This window comes from Odocoileus virginianus, chromosome 17 (genome assembly GCF_023699985.2).
Source record: "Odocoileus virginianus isolate 20LAN1187 ecotype Illinois chromosome 17, Ovbor_1.2, whole genome shotgun sequence".
In the NCBI taxonomy this organism is placed as follows: domain Eukaryota; kingdom Metazoa; phylum Chordata; class Mammalia; order Artiodactyla; family Cervidae; genus Odocoileus; species Odocoileus virginianus.
This window is the reverse complement of record NC_069690.1, coordinates 53,641,594-53,659,121: the sequence shown is the minus strand read 5'-3', so window position 1 is coordinate 53,659,121 and position 17,528 is coordinate 53,641,594. Positions and strand designations below refer to the sequence as shown.

General features: G+C 61.2%; 1 protein-coding gene across 3 annotated transcripts in view; it reads left to right on the top strand.

Moving 5' to 3' along the window:
• Positions 1 to 15,577, top strand: part of TMEM104 (transmembrane protein 104) — a 54,497-nt gene extending 38,920 nt beyond the window's left edge. For all 3 annotated transcript variants that reach the window (XM_070480008.1, XM_070480009.1, XM_070480007.1), the window contains exons 9-10: positions 856 to 949; positions 13,080 to 15,577. In XM_070480008.1, the coding sequence (XP_070336109.1) occupies positions 856 to 949; positions 13,080 to 13,840 (855 nt within the window). In that variant the 3' untranslated portion in view covers positions 13,841 to 15,577. The remainder of the gene's footprint in view (positions 1 to 855; positions 950 to 13,079) is intronic.
• The last annotated feature ends 1,951 nt before the right edge of the window (positions 15,578 to 17,528 follow it).

The following is a 17,528-nucleotide window of genomic DNA, read 5'->3' as shown; positions in this document are numbered from 1 at the left end:
TCCACAGGGCCACGTTTATCCATCCCCCTGTTCTCTTTTGCAAAGGGGGTTCAGTTTTCCCAGACCCCAGTTCTCTAAGGCCGGGTTTGAATTCTCTTTTGTTTTCCCCCTAAGTAAGCACTCGCCCTCCCCTGTTCTCCAGAGAGGAAGGGCAGTGAGGGGACCAGTACCGGACCCCCCACTGCTCCCACCCCCAACACCCGTCCATTCCAGGCTTCCCGCTCTTCCTGGTCCAGGCTGTTTCTCTGATGGCTCTGCCCCGGGAGACACTGGCTGCAATTCTCCAGGCTTCACCTTCTCTCGGAATTCGAGAGGTTGCTGATTACTGACATCCTGATTGATCCTGTCCTCTGAACCATTCAGGATGGTGTCCTTCCCACTGTGCCAGGCCATCCAGGCCCCTGCATCCCCGCCCCTCCGTCCTTTCTTCCCAGTAAACTGTGGGAACCCGGGATGTACCTGGGGTTTGTTTTGGAGCCTCATTTCCTAACCTGTGCTCACACCAGCCTGCTGCTTGGCCAGTGACCCCCTCAGTCAGCGCTTACTGAGAAGAGAAGCAACAGGGCCATGTCCCCAAGAGATCACCTGGGATTTGCCTAGAAAGTGGCCTCAGGACCACAAGTGTGAGGCACAGCAGAGACGCACGGGTCTCGGTTTCTGTTGCAGCTCTGGTCCTAGGAACTCGCCAGGCGGTGCTGTCTGACCCAGGGGGCCTCTGCCGTTCCCGGCGCACACCTGGGTTAGGAGCAGCCCTGGTGATGGCTGGAGGCGGCATGAACAGTGTGCCCTCCGCACACGCACACGCCCCGCACGCGCCCGGCCTCCGCACCTTCTCACTCTTGTTTTTGTCACCAGGCCGTCTTCACGCTCCTCCTCGGCCCCTTCACCTTCTTTGACGTCCAGAAGACCAAGTACCTGCAGATCCTGACGTCCCTAATGAGATGGATCGGTGAGTCTGACAAGCATCTCGAGGTCTGCCCTGCTGCCCTCATTCCCAGTCTGCCCGACACGGCCGCGTGAGCTCGCAGCCAGGGCTGAAGGTGGAGGGGCCTCCCATGGACCCCTGCACGCAGGAAGGAGGCAGGTACCCTGTGCCTTTTTACTGGTGGACAAATTTTGCCCCCCAAAAAGATAAGTCACTTCGAGGTAATGGGGGCAAAGGCGGGGCTCAGTCCAGGACCACTTGTCCCGATTGTACTGGGTCCCCACCACCCCAGAGGGGCGCTCCGCGGCTCCTAGAGGCCTGGATGGGGTTGGGCCACTTCAGGGCAGGAGAGCAGATGCTCTTTGTTCTCACGGACACACCACGCGGCACAACCATAACACCCAGCGGGCCATGGTGGCCACCTCAAGTCCCCGGCCACTAGAGCATAAAGACACCATAGTACCTTCCAACTGATGCTGCAAAGAGCAAGACCCCTGCCATCCTTGGGGGAGCTCGGGAGTTTCCCCCACACCAGGTCGGCAGCTGGGAGTTCATTCATTTCTGACAACATCTTGCCAGCCACCCTGTAGGTCCAGGACCCACCTGGACCCATGACCAGAGGGCGTGCAGTCACCGTCACCCCTGTCCCCGGCAGGCGCTCTGGGATCAGTTGCACACTGGTTTGGGTCTCAAAGCAAAGATGCTGTTGCCATTCTGGTGGATGGGCCTGGCAGAGGGGTCTCCCCAGCCCCCCCAGGATCCCCTGGGGGCCTGTGTAGCGTGACAAGATCCTGTCTGCGTGTGACGAGCGGTGCTTGTGTTAGAAGAGAGAAGGTTGTAGGAGGGAGAGAGAAGGCTTACGGTAAATAAAGGGTGGGGGTCTGGCACGGACCCCCGGCGGCCCCGGGCTCAGGTCAGACCCGGCTCTACCTGCAGAGGCCACGCTGAGCTCCCAGCACCAGCCAGGCCCTGGGCTCCTCAGGCGCCTCCCACAGCCCCTGCCCCTCCCGGTTCTGCTTTTGGGGTCCTTGCCTTCCTCCAGGATGGGGCTCACAGCACTTTAGAAAACGGGCTGCTCTTTCCCCCAGTGTGGGCCGCCACGGCCCCCCATGACCCTGCTCTGTTCTCCTCCTCCCGGCCGGAGCTTCACGCTCAGGGCAGCGAGGGGACCACAGGGGTCCTCCTCCGGTCTCCACCTGCAGCCCCCAAGCCCTCGGAGGCAGCCCCTGGCGGGGCGGCGGGGCGGGGCGGCCATGGCCTTGAGAGAGGGCGCGAGGCGGTGACACGGCTGTCGCTGCGAGTCCCTTGCCCCTCTTCTTCATCTGATCCGAGAGAGAATTAATCGGCCGCAGCCTCTCCACCAACCACGTGTGACAGCTCAGGCCTGTCATTTGTCTCCCCAAGAGAGTCAGGCCTCTGGGCTCGAAAAGGAAAGCCATCTCTGACACGAAGCCCTCGGGTGGGAAGCCCAGCCCTCTAACGGGTGGCTGAGCCCGGGATTCGGTTCCCAGCCCGGGACACTGGAGCCACCGGGGGAATTTTCCTTTGCAGACCTGCTCGAAGGGGTCTCCCCGGTCCTGACCCCAGAGCATGGGGCAGAGCAGGTGGGGGACAGGGAGCAGAGATCGTTTACCCGGGGAACCACCAGGCAACCCTGCCATGGGAGGGAGTGAGTCTCCCCTGCCCGTGGGATATCGTGGGGTGGGGGGTCTCGCTTCTGGCCCCAAATGACCCCGGGTGATTTTTCTAGAACTCCTGCAGAGGTAGTGAGCACCCTGGCCCAGTTTGTCCTCTCGAGTATGAGCAAGTTGTCGGTCTGCGACGAGCCCCCTGTTCATTTTGCTGCTGAACGGGCAGCTCTGTGGCGTGTCCCCCCGCCTTCCCACTTCCCGCCCACCCTGTCTCTCCCCGCCACCCAGATTAGGGTCCAGGATGTCCAGGGGAGCGGCGCGGGGAGGGGAGATAGGGTGGCAATCAGCTGGCTTGGGTTCTTGGAAGACACAGGGAAGAAGGAACGCCAAAGAGACCGGAAAATCATAAATAGATGTGCTGAGCCGGAAGCTTTCTCGAGCGTAATGAGGAGTTTGTTCTGCCATCTGTTGAGGCCAGGGCAGACGGCAGGGACCCCGCCTGAGCGTGGCCGCCCTCCCGCCCTCCCCCCCGCCCCGCCCCAGAGCTCCAGATGAGCTGAGAAGCCTGTGGACTGGTCCCTCCAGGGCGTCGGCCATGCCCTCCACCAGAAGCCCCTGGTTGCGATCTGAAGGGCCGATGGCCTTTGCAAATAGCCACGTTGTCAGGAAAATGTCAGAACATGTCTAACAAGTGCCACCGTTGGTTTCTTTTGATGCTCAAATAAGTTCTGGGGAGACCAGGTGGCTGAGTTTGGGAGACCTGGAAGTTACTATGGGATCGTGTAGAAAGCGCTCCAGCATCCAGACACCAGCCCCGCGCACGCCCTCACCATCGTCATCCGTGGCCACTACGTCCCAGGAGTGGCTCCAGAGTGAGCCTCCCTTGGGGCTGGCCAGGAGGTCAGGGACGTGGCCCAAACCACCCCAGAAAGAGCTGTGTCCCTGGGTATCCCTGCCAAGATCTTGAAGGGTTGCCAGCTGCCTCTGTCTGGCCTCCCGCCCCTGCCAAGCACTGGGCCCCAGGCCCACCAGACGGGATGCCTGCCTGCTCTCCACCAACCTCACCCCCACGTCTTCAAGGAACGCCCGAGCCTCCCAGTAATGAGACGCAGGCCGGCCTCACAGAGAGGCCGGGGTTCATCTCACTCCCAACTCCCACTGTCAGCCACACGTCCACCAGGGACACTCGGGATGCAGACGACAGTTCTGTCCTTCGTGCCAGCAGCCCCAGCAGCTGTTACCCCAGAGCTGGAGCCTTCAGCTGCTTAACCGACCGCTGCAGACCGTGGCTCCTGGGCCGCCCAGGGCAGGGGCCAGGGGGGCGGCTCTCAGACTGGACAGGGCCACAGTGGCGGCATCCCTTCACCCCCCTCTTACCGACATCCCCCCATGCCCCACCCCCAGCAAACGCCTCCTGCTCGGGGACACAGCTGGCTCGGCTCGGGGCGCCCCATTCAGTGTTATTAAAAAACCGCTTCTCTCTAATAAAGGCAGCTCTGGCGCGGCAGCCCTTCTCGGGCTGGGCTGTCGGGGACCCACAGGGCTGCCTTCCCTCTGATGGTGTATTCAGAGCAGCACCACGCGCGTTATTCCCGTCTCTGCGCTCCCCTCAAAGTGGGTCAGGCACCATCCCCCCCGCGGTCTGTGCATACGCCAGAGCCGCGTGGATTTCCTCGGCCCCCGCACGCCCCACCTCCCCCTGGCAGGTGCCCCAGATTTGTCCTCCAGGCCGAGCCAGCAGGGAGAGGTGGGACCTGGGGCTGCTGGCCCGAGTGGCAGAAGGTCTCTGGGAGGGGACGTCACCCAGGAACACGAGGGCTCCGATTTTGCCCGTCCCCAGAATTATCTGTGGCCGAGTGGCCAACTCCCCCCGTGGATCCATGACTGATCTCAGCTGAGCGTCTCCTGCTGGGACTGCTCTCATCCGTCACCACCAGCAGCCCGGGGTCGTCCACGCCTGGGCCATCTGTTCCCCACCTCCTGTTGGCTCGACAGGCCAGCTTGGTGTTTGAATTCCTTCACGGCCACGCAGTGCTGTCCCCTCACGCAACTGGTGCTTCTCTGAAGGCCAGGAAGGAGCCCCCCCTCCCAAATGAAAGTAGCACATGGACCCCCATCTGCCCTCCCAGCCAGGCTTCGTCCTGCGCCTCCGCTGCTGCCCCCACGCCCGACACCCCCCGCCTCGGACCACTGTCCAGGGCTCTCCTTGTATCCAGCTTTCACTTGTTACACAGCCAGCGGAGGGAATCCAGGAAAACCTTTCTATGTATGCTTTTCACTCTGGTCTTAATTTTATTTTTGGTTTTCTAAAAGTTCTCTCTGCAGACGCAGAGGTTAGTTGAAAGGAGGAGAACCGGAGGTTGCTGTCTTAAGGCTCTTAGGGTAGAGTGGACACTTAATTAAAGCTTGCTGAAGGGCCAGCCGCATGTCACCAAATGACCCCTTTCATTAGCGGCAGGGCTGACCTCAGAGCTCGGCTCGGCCCTAAGCAGAGACCCTGGCTGGCTCTCCCCTCTGAGCGGCCTCTGCTATCGGCAGCTCTGCCCTGCGTGTGGCCAACATCTGTGCTGACCTGGCCTTCAGGCAGGGACTCCTGCTCATCCAGGAGGTCGGCAGGCCAGCTGCCGGGACTCCAGAAGAGGGAGGGGGATCAGGCCCAGACAGGCGAGGTGCCTGAGAGACGAGGGTTACAGGCACACCTCTGCTCAGAATCAGGCTGCCCGCGAGCCAGGGTGAACCCCAGCCAGGCAGCCGGGTCGGGCGGCTGTATCAGGGCAGCTGTGGCCCTGGGCAGCCCTGGAATCTACCTTCAGACCCCGGGGAGCCGCCCCATGCCCTTGTCACAGCCCTGCCTCCCCTCTTTCTGGCCTTCCTGGTTTCTCTCTGCATCCAGCCGCTGCTTATCAGCTGCCTTAGTGGGCTCAGGCTGCCGTAACGCTACCATGAACCGGTGGCTTAAACAGCAGAGGTCTATCTTCTCAGTTCTGGAGGCTGGAAGCGCAGGATCAAGGAGACTTCAGGGCTGGTTTCTGGTGAGACCTCCCTCCCTGGCTTGCAGATGACCACCTGCTCACCGTGCTATCACGTGGCTTTTCCTCTGTGTGTGCCGACAGCGCGTGCTCTGTCTCCCTTTCTCTTTTTATAAGAGCACCTGGGACTTCCCGGGTGGTCCAGTGGCTAAGAGTCCGCCTGGCAGTGCAGGGGACATGGGTTCAATCCCTGGTCTGGGAACGTCCCACGTGCCGAGGAGCAGCTTAAGCTCGTGTGCCCTAGAGCTGGTGCTCCACAACAAAAGAAGCCCGGGCACCACAGCAAAGAGTGACCCCGCTCGTCCCAACTAGAGGAAGCCCACCTACAGTAATGAAGACCCAGAGCAGCCAAAATAACTAAAATTTTTTTTTTTTAATTTCTTTAAAAAAAAAAAAAAGCACGTATCTCATCAGATTAGGGTCCACCCTTCTGACCTCATTTGACCTGTAACAGCTCTTTAGCGGCCCCCTCCCCAGCTGCACTGGCAGGCGGATTCTTCCCAGCACACCCCTGGGAAGCACGCAGTCAGCCCAGGTGCGGTCACATCAGGGGTCAGGGCTTAGACCTCTGAATCTGAGGGGGAAGGAGCAAGAAGAAGAGGTTTAGAAAGGACTGAGCCGAAAGGCGACAGGTGTGGAAGTTTTATGTTTCTGATCTCCCCAAAGGAGATTAGTCCTCCCGCCAGCCAGAGGCCCCTGGGTTGCACTCTCCCAGCCGTTACGAGCGGAGCCGGCTCAGACAGCTTAAGAAGGAAGGGCCCGCCCTCCCAGTCACCACTTGCAGTGCCTTGAGGGTGTAGAAAGTCGAGGGATGAAAAGGCCAGAGCTCTTGATTTCACACTCAAGGCTTGATTGCTTCAGACTCAAATACCTGCCCTTGATCAACGACCGGCTCCTCCTGACACACTCCAGGCTCTGCCCTGAGTCCTTCTGGAGCAGAACCTCCGTCCCCTAAGTTGTTTACTTAAACACCCTTCTCTCCTGCCTCTGAGATGATAATGATGCCTACCAAGCTAGAATCCTCCAGAAACCTCGGGGGCTGATCCAGCAGGGGAAGGCAGTCAGATCTAAAGTCCCTGCCTTCATCAAAACCCAGGGGACTTCTGCGAGTTATGCAGGCAAGGCCAGTGATCACAGAATGTCTTGTGGGCCTGGCACGAAATCTGACCCAGGACCACGCCGCTTCTGGAGCCGAGTGCGTCTGCTCAGGGGGCTTCCCTTCTCCCCCGAGGGAGCCCCTCCCAGCCAGAGAGCAAGTGTATCCTTGTGTCCTGCCCTCTCTGGGTGTGAAAGGAGCCCCTGCCCCGACCACAGCCTGAGCTCAGGTGGGAGGGCGATGCCCAGAAGGATGGGCCGACATGAGCACCGAAGAGCCCAAGCAATCCCCTTCCAGTTCCCACCCAGCCCCGTACAGAGAGCACTCGCTGAGTCCCCACAGACCAACCGTGTTGGGGACAGCTTGACCTTGCGTGACCTTCGGTGGAGCAGGAAGAGATGGCTCCGGGTCACACAGCAGGTATGAGCAGCCTGCCGCGGGTCCTCCTCCACCCCCAGAGATCAGCTGACGCCTGGGCCAGAGACGCTCAGCAGGGAAGGGTCATGGCTGTGACTCGACCTGAGCGGGGTCGTGGGTTGACCCCAGGACCTTCCTTGCGCAAAAGGAGAATTAGGTGAGGACTTGGGTTTTTCAGGTTTTCCTGCTGGCCTGGGCTATCAGGATGGGAAGTAAGGTTTCTGTGATGATAAAAGGGACGGACATGTTTTTGAATGATTGCCGTGGGCCAGGCCCTGCCCTATAACTTATTCAGTTCAGTTCAGTTCAGTTCAGTTCAGTCACTCACTCGTGTCTGACTCTCTGCGACCCCATGGACTGCAGCACGCCAGGCTTCCCTGTCCCTCACCAACTCTCAAAGCTTGCTCAAACTCATGTTCATCGAGTCAGTGATGCCATCCAACCATCTCATCCTCTGTCGTCCCCTTCTCCTCCCACCTTCAATCTTTCCCAGCATCAGGGTCTTTTCCAATGAGTCAGTTCTTCACATCAGGAGGCCAAAGTAATGGAGTTTCAGCTTCAACATCAGTCCTTCCAAAGAATATTCAAGACTGATTTCCTTTAGGATGGACTGGTTGGATCTCCTTGCAGTCCAAGGGACTCTCAAGAGTCTTCTCTAACACCACACAGTTCAAAAGCATCAATTCTTTGGCGCTCAGCTTTCTTTATAGTCCAACTCTCACATCCATACGTGACTGCTGGAAAAACCATAGCTTTGACTAGACGGACCTTTGTCGCCTTTTTACATAACATCTTATTCCATCTCCCCACGCCCACAAGCATCTCCTTTTTTTTATGATGAAACAGAGGCACTAAGAAGCGAAGTGACCACTCCAGGCTCACACAGTTCAGGGTCAGGAGTTGAGCCCATTGTAACTTGAGGACTTAAGCGCGTTCAGAAGAAAAGCAGCGGCCCCCTCCTTCCTGTTCTCTCCGAGGGGTTAGAGCTTTGCAAGCTGAGCTGCCACTCACACCCCTGACCTGCGTATCCTGGCAACCTGCCCAGTGGCTCTCTGTTCCCAGCCAGTCCTGTCCTATAAGGAACAATTGCCCAGCCACTTGTTCCTGCCTTTAGGGCCGAGAAACTGCTTGATCTTCAGTGTTCTCAGCTCAGGCTGACGTTACCCCATCAGCTCCTCCCAGCCCTCCTGAGTCTCAGGGTTGGGGGCTGGGGGCAGCCCAGCTCGGATGACCCAACCTCCAAGGGCACTGGGGGTTGAAGGAGGAAGCTGGATTCTCTCCGGGACCCAGCTCCCCGCCTGGAGCGCCGGTGCCCGAGCTGGGCTGGGCATCCACGGCCATTCGTAATCAGCCATGGCACGCTGGTTCCCCGCTTGGAGAGGAGGGCGCCATCCCCCCGACAGCCGCCTTGACGGACGGCCTGCGCCTCACACATGTGGGAGCAGAGCCACTCACCGGGCTCTGAGAGCAGCAGGGTGTGTGGGGGGCGGCATCTGGGGCCAGGCCCAGAGCTCAGGGAGGGAGGCAGCACCAGGCCCCTGCCGGGCAAAGCACCACACAGCGCTGGCCCACAGGGAGGGGCTGGGCTGCCGGCTCGGCCCCCGCCCGGGGCACCGCTGGAAGGAGTCCATCGCCTTCACCCTTGGCTCTCGGTCGTGGCTCCTCGTGTTTGTGTGCTCCGGGGTCAAGGATGAGGGACCTGGCCTTAGTGGACACATGTCCCCTCTCCTCCCGTGACAGCTGTGTTCCTTCCAGGGCCTGCAGAGGAGACAGCAGGGGTCAGGGCTGGGCCACCTTCCAGAGGAGCTCTGTTCTAGCTCGAACTTTTACCGACACGTCCCTCTGACTCGGTGACCCAGGACCAGAGGCCACTTTCGAAACGCCCCCCCCCCCCCCCACAGGGCAGGCCTCCCAGGCGGTCACAGCCCCAGGCAACTGAGAGCTCGCCTTTCCTTTGGCTTTTTAAAGACAGCCCCGTTTCACAGCTCAGCCCCGTTTCACAGCTCAGCCCGGTGTCATGTGCAAATCAGGGCAGGTGACCGAGGGGCGTTTCTCGGCGGAGCACCCTAGGGGCCTCGCTGACGGCTTGTTAACTGCCGTGAGCCTGCGTCTTGGTATAAGATTTTACCTTGGCCACCATACTTGAGGCCTCTAACGTCCCCAGGAGGGAAAGCTGGCACCGACGTGACCCCACTGAGCTGCGACTGCCAACTGGACGTGCCTGAGCCGGAGGGCCCGTCCTGGTGTAGATGTTACTTTCAACCTGACCTCCTCAGAAGAGGAATCAGGGAGGTGTCTCCTCCCAGCTGCCCGCTCAGGTCTCAGGATCTGTTCAGAGATTAGGACCTGCCTCCCGCTCCTGTCTGTCTCTCTGCCTTGTCTCTCTCCCGAGGCAGTGCAGGAGGGGCTCAAGGTGGATCAGCACTCTGAGGGTGGAACAGGGCATGGCAGCAAGTGGCGTCCAGGGGCCCTGATCCCGTCCCCGCTCCCTTCGGGCTGACCCTCCCCTCCTGCACCGCGACGGGGGCAGCCCAGCGGGTTCTTCCGAAGTGACTTTGCTGCCTGGTTCCCCTCTGTGACCTCCTGACTTTGACCTCCTGAGACCGGGCTCTCCCCACCTCCCCACCGTAACCCACATGGCTGTTAGCTGGTCCTTTCTTTTGTTGTCATCTCTCCCCTATAAGTTCCGCCTGGTGGGCCCCCTGGACTGTAGGCTCTAGAAGGACTAGGACCGTTCCTGTTGGCACAAGGCACCATCCGCAGATGCCCAGAATAGTTATCGGCACAGGGGACCCTCAGGACATCACCGCTAAATGAATGAATGAATAAATGGTCCCGGTGAGCCCCCTTGTTCATACAAAACAGGCTCGGTTGTTTTTCCCCTGGGCTGGTGCCGCAGATATTAAAGGAGAAGCCTCCTGACCCCGCTTGTCACCCTGCAGCTGCCCCTTCCGAGGCCGACAGCCACTACTCGGGCGCCGTGTGTCAGGCCCCCAGCTGCTCCCCCGCACCCCCAGGGCCGCCTCCCCACTCCTTGCAGCAGGACTTCTGGTGTGGGACGCAGATGGAAGTGGACAGATACGGGCTGCGACCCCAGGCATCACGTGGGCTCTGAACACAGCCTCTGAGGCTCGGAGAGAAGCCCAGCCTGCCATGCGTACCCTGGGGAACTGCAGGTTCTGCCCACCTGGACGTCAGGGTGCCCGCTGCCCCATCCCCCCCCCACATGGCCGCAACCCTGGGGCGCGAGCTGTCAGTGGCCGCGCCCGAACCCTGGGCATCTTGTGTGCGTTCAGAGCCCCACACTCCACCGCGCTTCCCGGCCACGGCCGTGGCTCACAACCTGTCACCCTCGTTTCATCTTGATTTACGGTCAGACCCGATGAGTTTTTGGAGCAGCCATCTCCCAGGGACGGGACAATCAATCTAGAAGACAGCTGTTGAACTCTGCTCCTCTGGCAGCCCCAGGGAAGGGGAGGGCCCGGAGGGAAGGCCTGTGGTCCGGAGGGCAGGACCAGGCGGCTCTGGGGAAGTTGGGCCTCGCACCCCTGGTGCCACGACCCCTCAAGGTCAGAGCCACCCATCAGGACCGACCAGGTAGCTCGTTCTGAAGTCAGCAAGCCAGTTTCTGCCTGTGTTCCTTACCTCGTCTTGGAGACTTAGAGCCGAGGAGGCAGATGAGTAGAGACGCGCCAGCCAGCCTCCTAGCTGCAGGGAGCAGGGATAGGCTCACGTCCAAACAGCCAGCTTCTCCTGCCTCCTGCACGCCCACCAGACCCAGGGCCCCTCGGCCAAGTTCAGCAGAGCGCTGGAGGGTTCTCCACGTGCCTCTTTCACAGCACGCGCCAGCCTCGGCCTGGGCCAGGAGTAGTGCCAGGTCACCACCAGACACTCGGGCGGTGGCGCAGCGGGGCTGAGCTCCCCCCTTGGCCTCTGCCCGCCTCAGGTGGCCTACCTCCGCTAGCAGAACTGTCAGCTGCAGCCTGTGACTAGCTAATCACCAGGTGGGCCCAGGGCCAGCTGTAGCCACCCCACCCGCTCAGCTCTGCTTCGTAACCCTTTCTGGCCCAGGACAGACTCCCTGCCTGCGTGCTAAGTCACTTCAGTTGTGTCCGACTCTCTGTGACCCCATGGACTGTAGCCCACCAGTCTCCTCTGTCCATTGGATTCTCCAGGCAAGAATGCTGGAGTGGGTTAGCATGCCCCCCTCCAGGGGAACCAGGGATCGAACCCCTGTCTCCTGTGGCTCTTGCACTGCAGGAGGATTCTTTACCACTCAGCCACCAGGGAAGCCCGGGAGACCCTGGCACGTGGGGGACTCCACCTCCACCCTGTCCAGCCTTTCCCCTGGGTCTGCCACCCCCCACCATCACATCACCCCAGTGCACTTTCTGGATGCGGCTCTCCTACGCAGATCTCTGACCCGCCCCCCCCCATGCTGCACCCACCCCGAGAAAACAGACAAGCCAGACCACCGGGGTCTCGGGTGTCCCCGAGGGGGGAACTGGGTCGCCGCTTCCCCTTGACTGACCAGTGCTGGCAGGACCTCTGATGCCCTCAGTTGTGGGTCCCCCGGAATTAGGAGCAGCAGGGACGGGTGCAGCTGAGAGCCTCAGAAACAAATCATCTTTATTGGCAATTTCCATGGCCTGTTCCCTGGCTCCCCTCCTCCCGACTAGTGCCCAGCGGTGTTGGCAGCTCCGATTAAAAGTAATAGATGACAGTTCTATCCTTCCTGCTCCCAAGTTCACTGTGGGCAGACAGCAGTCTGGCTTCCTGGGCGTCCTCAGAGAAAGGGCTCCCTTCCGGGGCGCGGAAGGTGTGATCTGGCCTGAAGGGCACAGTGGGGAGATCCCCAGCCTCCCACCTGGGGGGAGCCCTGAGCCTGCGATGGCCTGGCAGGCAGGAGCCACGTGGCCAGCAGCCAGGCTCTTCAGCCACTGTTCCTTCACCATCGCTTGCATCACTGCATGGGAAATGTCAGGTGTCACGGTGAGCTTTACCTGAGCGGTGGGGGCCCAGGCTAGAGGGGCTGTCAGGCCTGGTCTGAGCAGAGACAGCAGGGGTGTCTGCTCTGGCTCCGGAGACAGGAATGCCGGGGGTCTCTTGTGCGGAGCCCCTAATGGTGGCAGTTCTGGGAACTCTGGATAACAGATTCGGGAGGCCAGAGACTTCGGCGTCCACAGGATCTGCAAGTGCGTCTGTCTTCCAGGCGCTGACACTCAGGAGCAGTGGCTCGGGGTGTGAGGCCGCAGGAGGGCCTCTCTAAGAGTGCCGCCAGCCTGGAGCTCTGTCTGCTGTCAACAGGGTCCCCGATCCCCTTCCCTTTCTGTAGCACAACCGGGGCAGAGTTGCTTCCTGCCCCCTACCTGTCCAGGAGAACAGAGCCACCCAGCCTCGGCCTCCAGCCCTGGCCTCAGCTCCCCCTAGCATTGGTCCCCGGTGCGTTTCTGGCCTCGAGTGACTCTGGGTACCACCCGTTCCCCCCCACGCCCTCCTCACCCAGGCGGACGGCTCCCCCCAAGTGCTCTGTGCCCTCCACCACCCCCTCTTCCCCTCAATTCTCAGACAACGCAGTCTTTAAACCAAAGGAAGAAGAGCAACCAGAACCCTGCTCCAGGCCTGCTCTCTGCCAAGAAGCTGGCAGGAAACCCCCCCCACCCCAGAGAGCCCTGGGGCCAGTAAGGGAGACTGCACTCCAGTAGCACGGCTACTCTGCTGATCGCCCTCCTGCCATGCCCAGCAACCCCCCACCCCCTGCCGACACCTTCCTGGACCTGCGGGTGGGGGGAGTGGGTGGGATGTCCCCAACAGCAGCAGCCACTGCCAGCCTGCCCCCTGAGGATGACTCACAGCCTTGGAAATTTTAATGTGCTTTCCCTCGGGGCTCGGGTCCTGCGGTCACTGCCCCCAGGCCCCAGACGGGCCCATGTGGGTCTGCCCCTCCTCTCTGCCTGCCTGACCCCCGTCCTATCTTCCAGCTTTCGCCATCATGATCGTGCTGGCCCTGGTGCGCATCGCGCACGGGCGCGGGGAGGGGCGCCCGCCGCTGGCCGACCTCTCGGGCATCCGGAACCTGCTGGGCGTGTGCGTCTACTCCTTCATGTGCCAGCACTCCCTGCCATCGCTCCTCACCCCGGTCTCCTCCAAGCGCCACCTCACGCGCCTCGTCCTGCTGGACTACGTGCTCATCCTGGCGTTCTACGGGCTCCTCTCCTTCACCGCCATCTTCTGCTTCCGCGGCGACAGCCTGCTGGACATGTACACCCTCAACTTCGCGCGCTGCGACGTGGTGGGCCTGGCCACCGTGCGCTTCTTCCTGGGCCTCTTCCCTGTCTTCACCATCAGCACCAACTTCCCCATCATCGCCGTGACCCTCCGCAACAACTGGAAGACGCTCTTCCACCGCGAGGGGGGCACGTACCCCTGGGTTGTGGACCGCGTGGTGTTCCCCACCATCACCCTGCTGCCCCCCGTCCTGGTGGCCTTCTGCACCCACGACCTGGAGTCCCTGGTGGGCATCACGGGGGCCTACGCGGGCACGGGCATCCAGTACGTCATCCCGGCCTTCCTGGTGTACCTCTGCCGCAAGGACACCCAGCTGGCCTTCGGCTACGGGACCGTCAACAAGCACAGGTCTCCCTTCCGCCACACCTTCTGGGTGGGCTTCGTGCTGCTCTGGGCTTTCTCCTGCTTCTTCTTTGTCACTGCCAACATCGTCCTCAGTGAGACCAAGCTCTGACGGCAGGACGTGTCTGGTGACCCGCGGGATAGGGGCCCCCCACTGGCAGAGCCCAGAGCGCGTTGCCTCCCTGGGCTCAGTGGGGCAGGCAAGACCCAGGCTCTTGGAGGGGACCTTCTCCCCACTCAGGATTCCACACAGCCTGCACCTGGGGTCACTCTCCTCCAGGTCCTCTTGCCTGGGGCTGCCCCCGGCCAGCCGAGTCCCACAACAGAGCCACGCGGCTGCTCCCAGGTTCTAGGACTGGTTACTGGAATTGAGTCCTCTGCTTTGGAGAGTGGAGATGCAGTGCTGGCACTGCCACTATTTATACCAGACCCCCACCCTCTCTTCCAGCCCATCCTGCATCTTCGTCTGGGAAACCTGCTCTATCAGGGCAAGCCCAGGCCCGTCGCCTCCTCCCCACTGGGCCTGGCAGGGCTCACCTTCCCGCCAGGCCTGGAGGTGCCAAGCACCTCTCCTAGGGGAGCGCCAGGCCAGCCAGTGACAAGGACCAGACGTGCTAATTGGCCCCAGGGGCCCCAGACCAGAGCAGTGAGGGCCACGTGGAGGGCGCCAACACCTGTCCCGGGCCCGAGTCCACGAAGACTCCAGAGCAGCGGGCGGAAGCAGCCCTTTCCTTGCAGACACAGCAGCCCACACATCCCCGGGAGGGATCCGTGGGCCTCCTGCAGTGCCAGGGCTGGGGGGGCAGGGGACAGCGTACAAGGGGCATTGGAGGGGAGCGACCCCCGGCTGTCACCACCGTGGCTGGGAGCACCCCAGGCATGTAGCCCATGGTTCCCACCCCGTAAGAGAGGTCGGGCCTGCCCCCCGATGTCCCTGTCCCCCCTCCAACACTAACAGGGGCTCCCTTTCGAGCCGGGCTGTGGGTACGGCCCAATGTTCATGGTCTCCACGTCCCTTGGGCACCGTGGGGTGAGATAGGGCCCTGCTCACCCTTCCCATGGAAGGAGGGCCAGGTTCCCTGGGCACCTCACCAGCTCCACGTGGTACCCACCCCCACACACAATCATGCATGCACCTGTTGGGCCAGCCTCCCTTGGAGACACGGGTGACTCGAATGAACTGCATTTTCAACGTGCCTTCTCCTGCTTCAGGACCTGGGGGCTCCTCCTGGCCCTCCCTGGCGAGCCCCCGGCCCTGGGCCAACTCCTCCTGTCCGCGGAGCCCAGAGCAGTGGACAGGAGCAGCCTCTGGGGTGGGGTCCCTGCCCCTCCGTCCTTTGATCTCAGTGCCTTGCTCGGCTCTCCAGGGAATCCCTGCAAGCCTGCTCCCCGCCCCCTCCATCCCCGAGCATCTCAACTGTCTTCAAACTTTGGACAGAGCGTGGACGCCAGGTCTTCTGAGGCCCACGGTGGTCTCGGGGAGGGGGACACGGGCTTTGCGAGAACATGGGGAGTCCGCGGGTGGTCCCAGCCCTCCCTTCAGGCGCCGGGGGGCAGCCCCCAGCCTGTGAGAATACCGTGTCTCAATAGGCAGCGACCTGCTTTCTCACTCTTGTTGCACGTCTTCCGTCCTCACAGCCCTTCCAGAGTCGCGTTATCTTCCACCCTCCTGGAAAGATGCCCCTTCCCCGTTCGCTGTGGCAGCTGCCTCCCAGGAGGCCTTGCGGGGTGGGCGAGGCCAGGGTGTGTCCACGGTGACCCCGCCCCCTGGGGCTGGGCCCCTCCCTGGGGGCTGCCCAGCTGTTTTGCTGAAAAGTCAATTAAAACATCTGTGCTTACCCTTCTCCAATTACATTCCCTCTTGCTTAAGGACAAAGCGAATCAAACCATTCTGCCGCCTCAGGCTCCAAACCAAATTTTGTACACAAATTTATTAGCGTCGTAAAGCCAGGTTGATTTATGTGGCAATCTGGAGCTGACAGCCACAGAGTCCGGCAGCCACAGTCCCGGAAGGAAGTGGCCCGAGGTGACCACGTCACTGATGGCAAACCAGGGCCCTTCACCCCTGCCGGTCTGGCTCCTTTGCTCCTTGCTGCTTGCCTAGCGTCTGTCCTGCTGGAGGTCAGATGGGGTCAGCACCCTCTCCGCTGCTGATGGCCGCGGGGGAGGGGGGCCGAGGGCCTGACAGCTGGCCGGTCCCCAGGTGCTCACCTTGCCCATCCAGCACGTTCGGCTGTGTTGACACCCGCTTAGGGAGGTGGGCAAGTGGGGTGATGGCTCCTAGTCTACAGACGGCCCTGGGGCCGGTGGTGGGGAAGCTAGAAGAGGATGCCAGCCCAACCTGGCTCAGGTTCAGGTTGTTGCTGAGGAGGAGAACATAAACTCAGTGGCCCCAACCCTATGCCATTCACCTGCCCTGCCTGCCCCAGACTGGCCCCGAGGGCAGGCCAGGGCAAGGTGGGAGTCAGCCTACTCTGTCTGTTCCCTGCAAAAGTGCTGAGCCTCGTGCCAGCAGCTCCTGGCTATGCCCTCACCTGAGGCCAGAGAGGCGACTGCGGGCTTACAGATGGGGCATATGGCAGGTGACAGGCCAGGAGGCACTGCCAAGTGGTGGGGGTGGGCAGCAGGCACCTTGCCAGGCCCTCAGCCACACAGCTGTTCTTGCCAAAACGGGGGCCAGGAGCAGCCTCAGCAACAGGCAGAGGCCAGTGTCAGGGTGGGGGAGGGCAGGGGCAGCCCCCACCTCCCGGGGAACCAGCCCAGGGGGGAGAGCCAGCAGTGTGTATGGCCCTGGGCCAGTGAAGGCTGAAACCACACCTCTTGAGAGACCCCACCCCTAATCGGGACTAACACCTGGCTCTTCCAAAACCAGGATCCAGAGCTGCAGGTGAGAGCTGTAGGATCCCGCCTCCCCAGGCCTGGGACTCGTGGTGTAGACTGCACAAAGGGGGAAGTGACATCTCCTGAGTGCCTGGTGTGTTCCAGGCATGGCACTGGGCACTCCCCTTGTGGACCTTAGCGGCATAACTTGCAGGTTGAGTGGAGACCAAGAAATCGGACCTGCCACTTGCAGGCAGCAACCCCCAAGCTCTCCTCCTGTCCTTTACCTGCATTCCTGACCCATATGGGAGCTGAAGTCCTGAGCTTAGCGCCTGGCACAGAAGTGCTCAGAAAGCTCTTACGGTGTACTGACTCCCAGTTCCCTTGTCCTCACCAGACATACTGCACATGTAGCCATGTCCCTCTAGACTCATCAAAGACCCCTGGTCTGGGTCCTCAGGCACCTAGTTGGTTTCACAGCCGCCTAGTGAGTCAAGTGTCCTGTTGGCAGTTGCCTGCCATGATTCAGAAACAGGAAATGCACTTGAATTCTTCAGGGCTCTGGGGAGGGGGGAGTCTCTGGCTCCCCAACTTCCCCTGCAAACTGAAGGGCAGCCTTCCCCCTTCACAGCGCCAGACTCAGCCCAGGCTGGGGAGTTCTGGAGCCAAGACGGAACCAAAGCTCAGGTATCCTGACCGAAGCCATCTTGCCCACCCCTCTCTAAGCTCCGTGCCCTCTTGCCCACACTTGGGCCCCAGGAAAGAGGAGGTGTAGAGGATGAGCCCCTCAGTTAAGACAGAGGAAGAAACGCAGTGACCAGGGCAGCGGGAGAGAGCAGAGTGAGACTATGGGAAATGTCTGCAGCTGAGACGTGACCAAATGCCTCCCTCCCCGTGTGTCCCATCAAAAGAAAAACAGCATTTGGGTGTCTGGGTTCAGCCGGCTGTTTGCTACCCAGTCATACCCTGGTTTACGATGA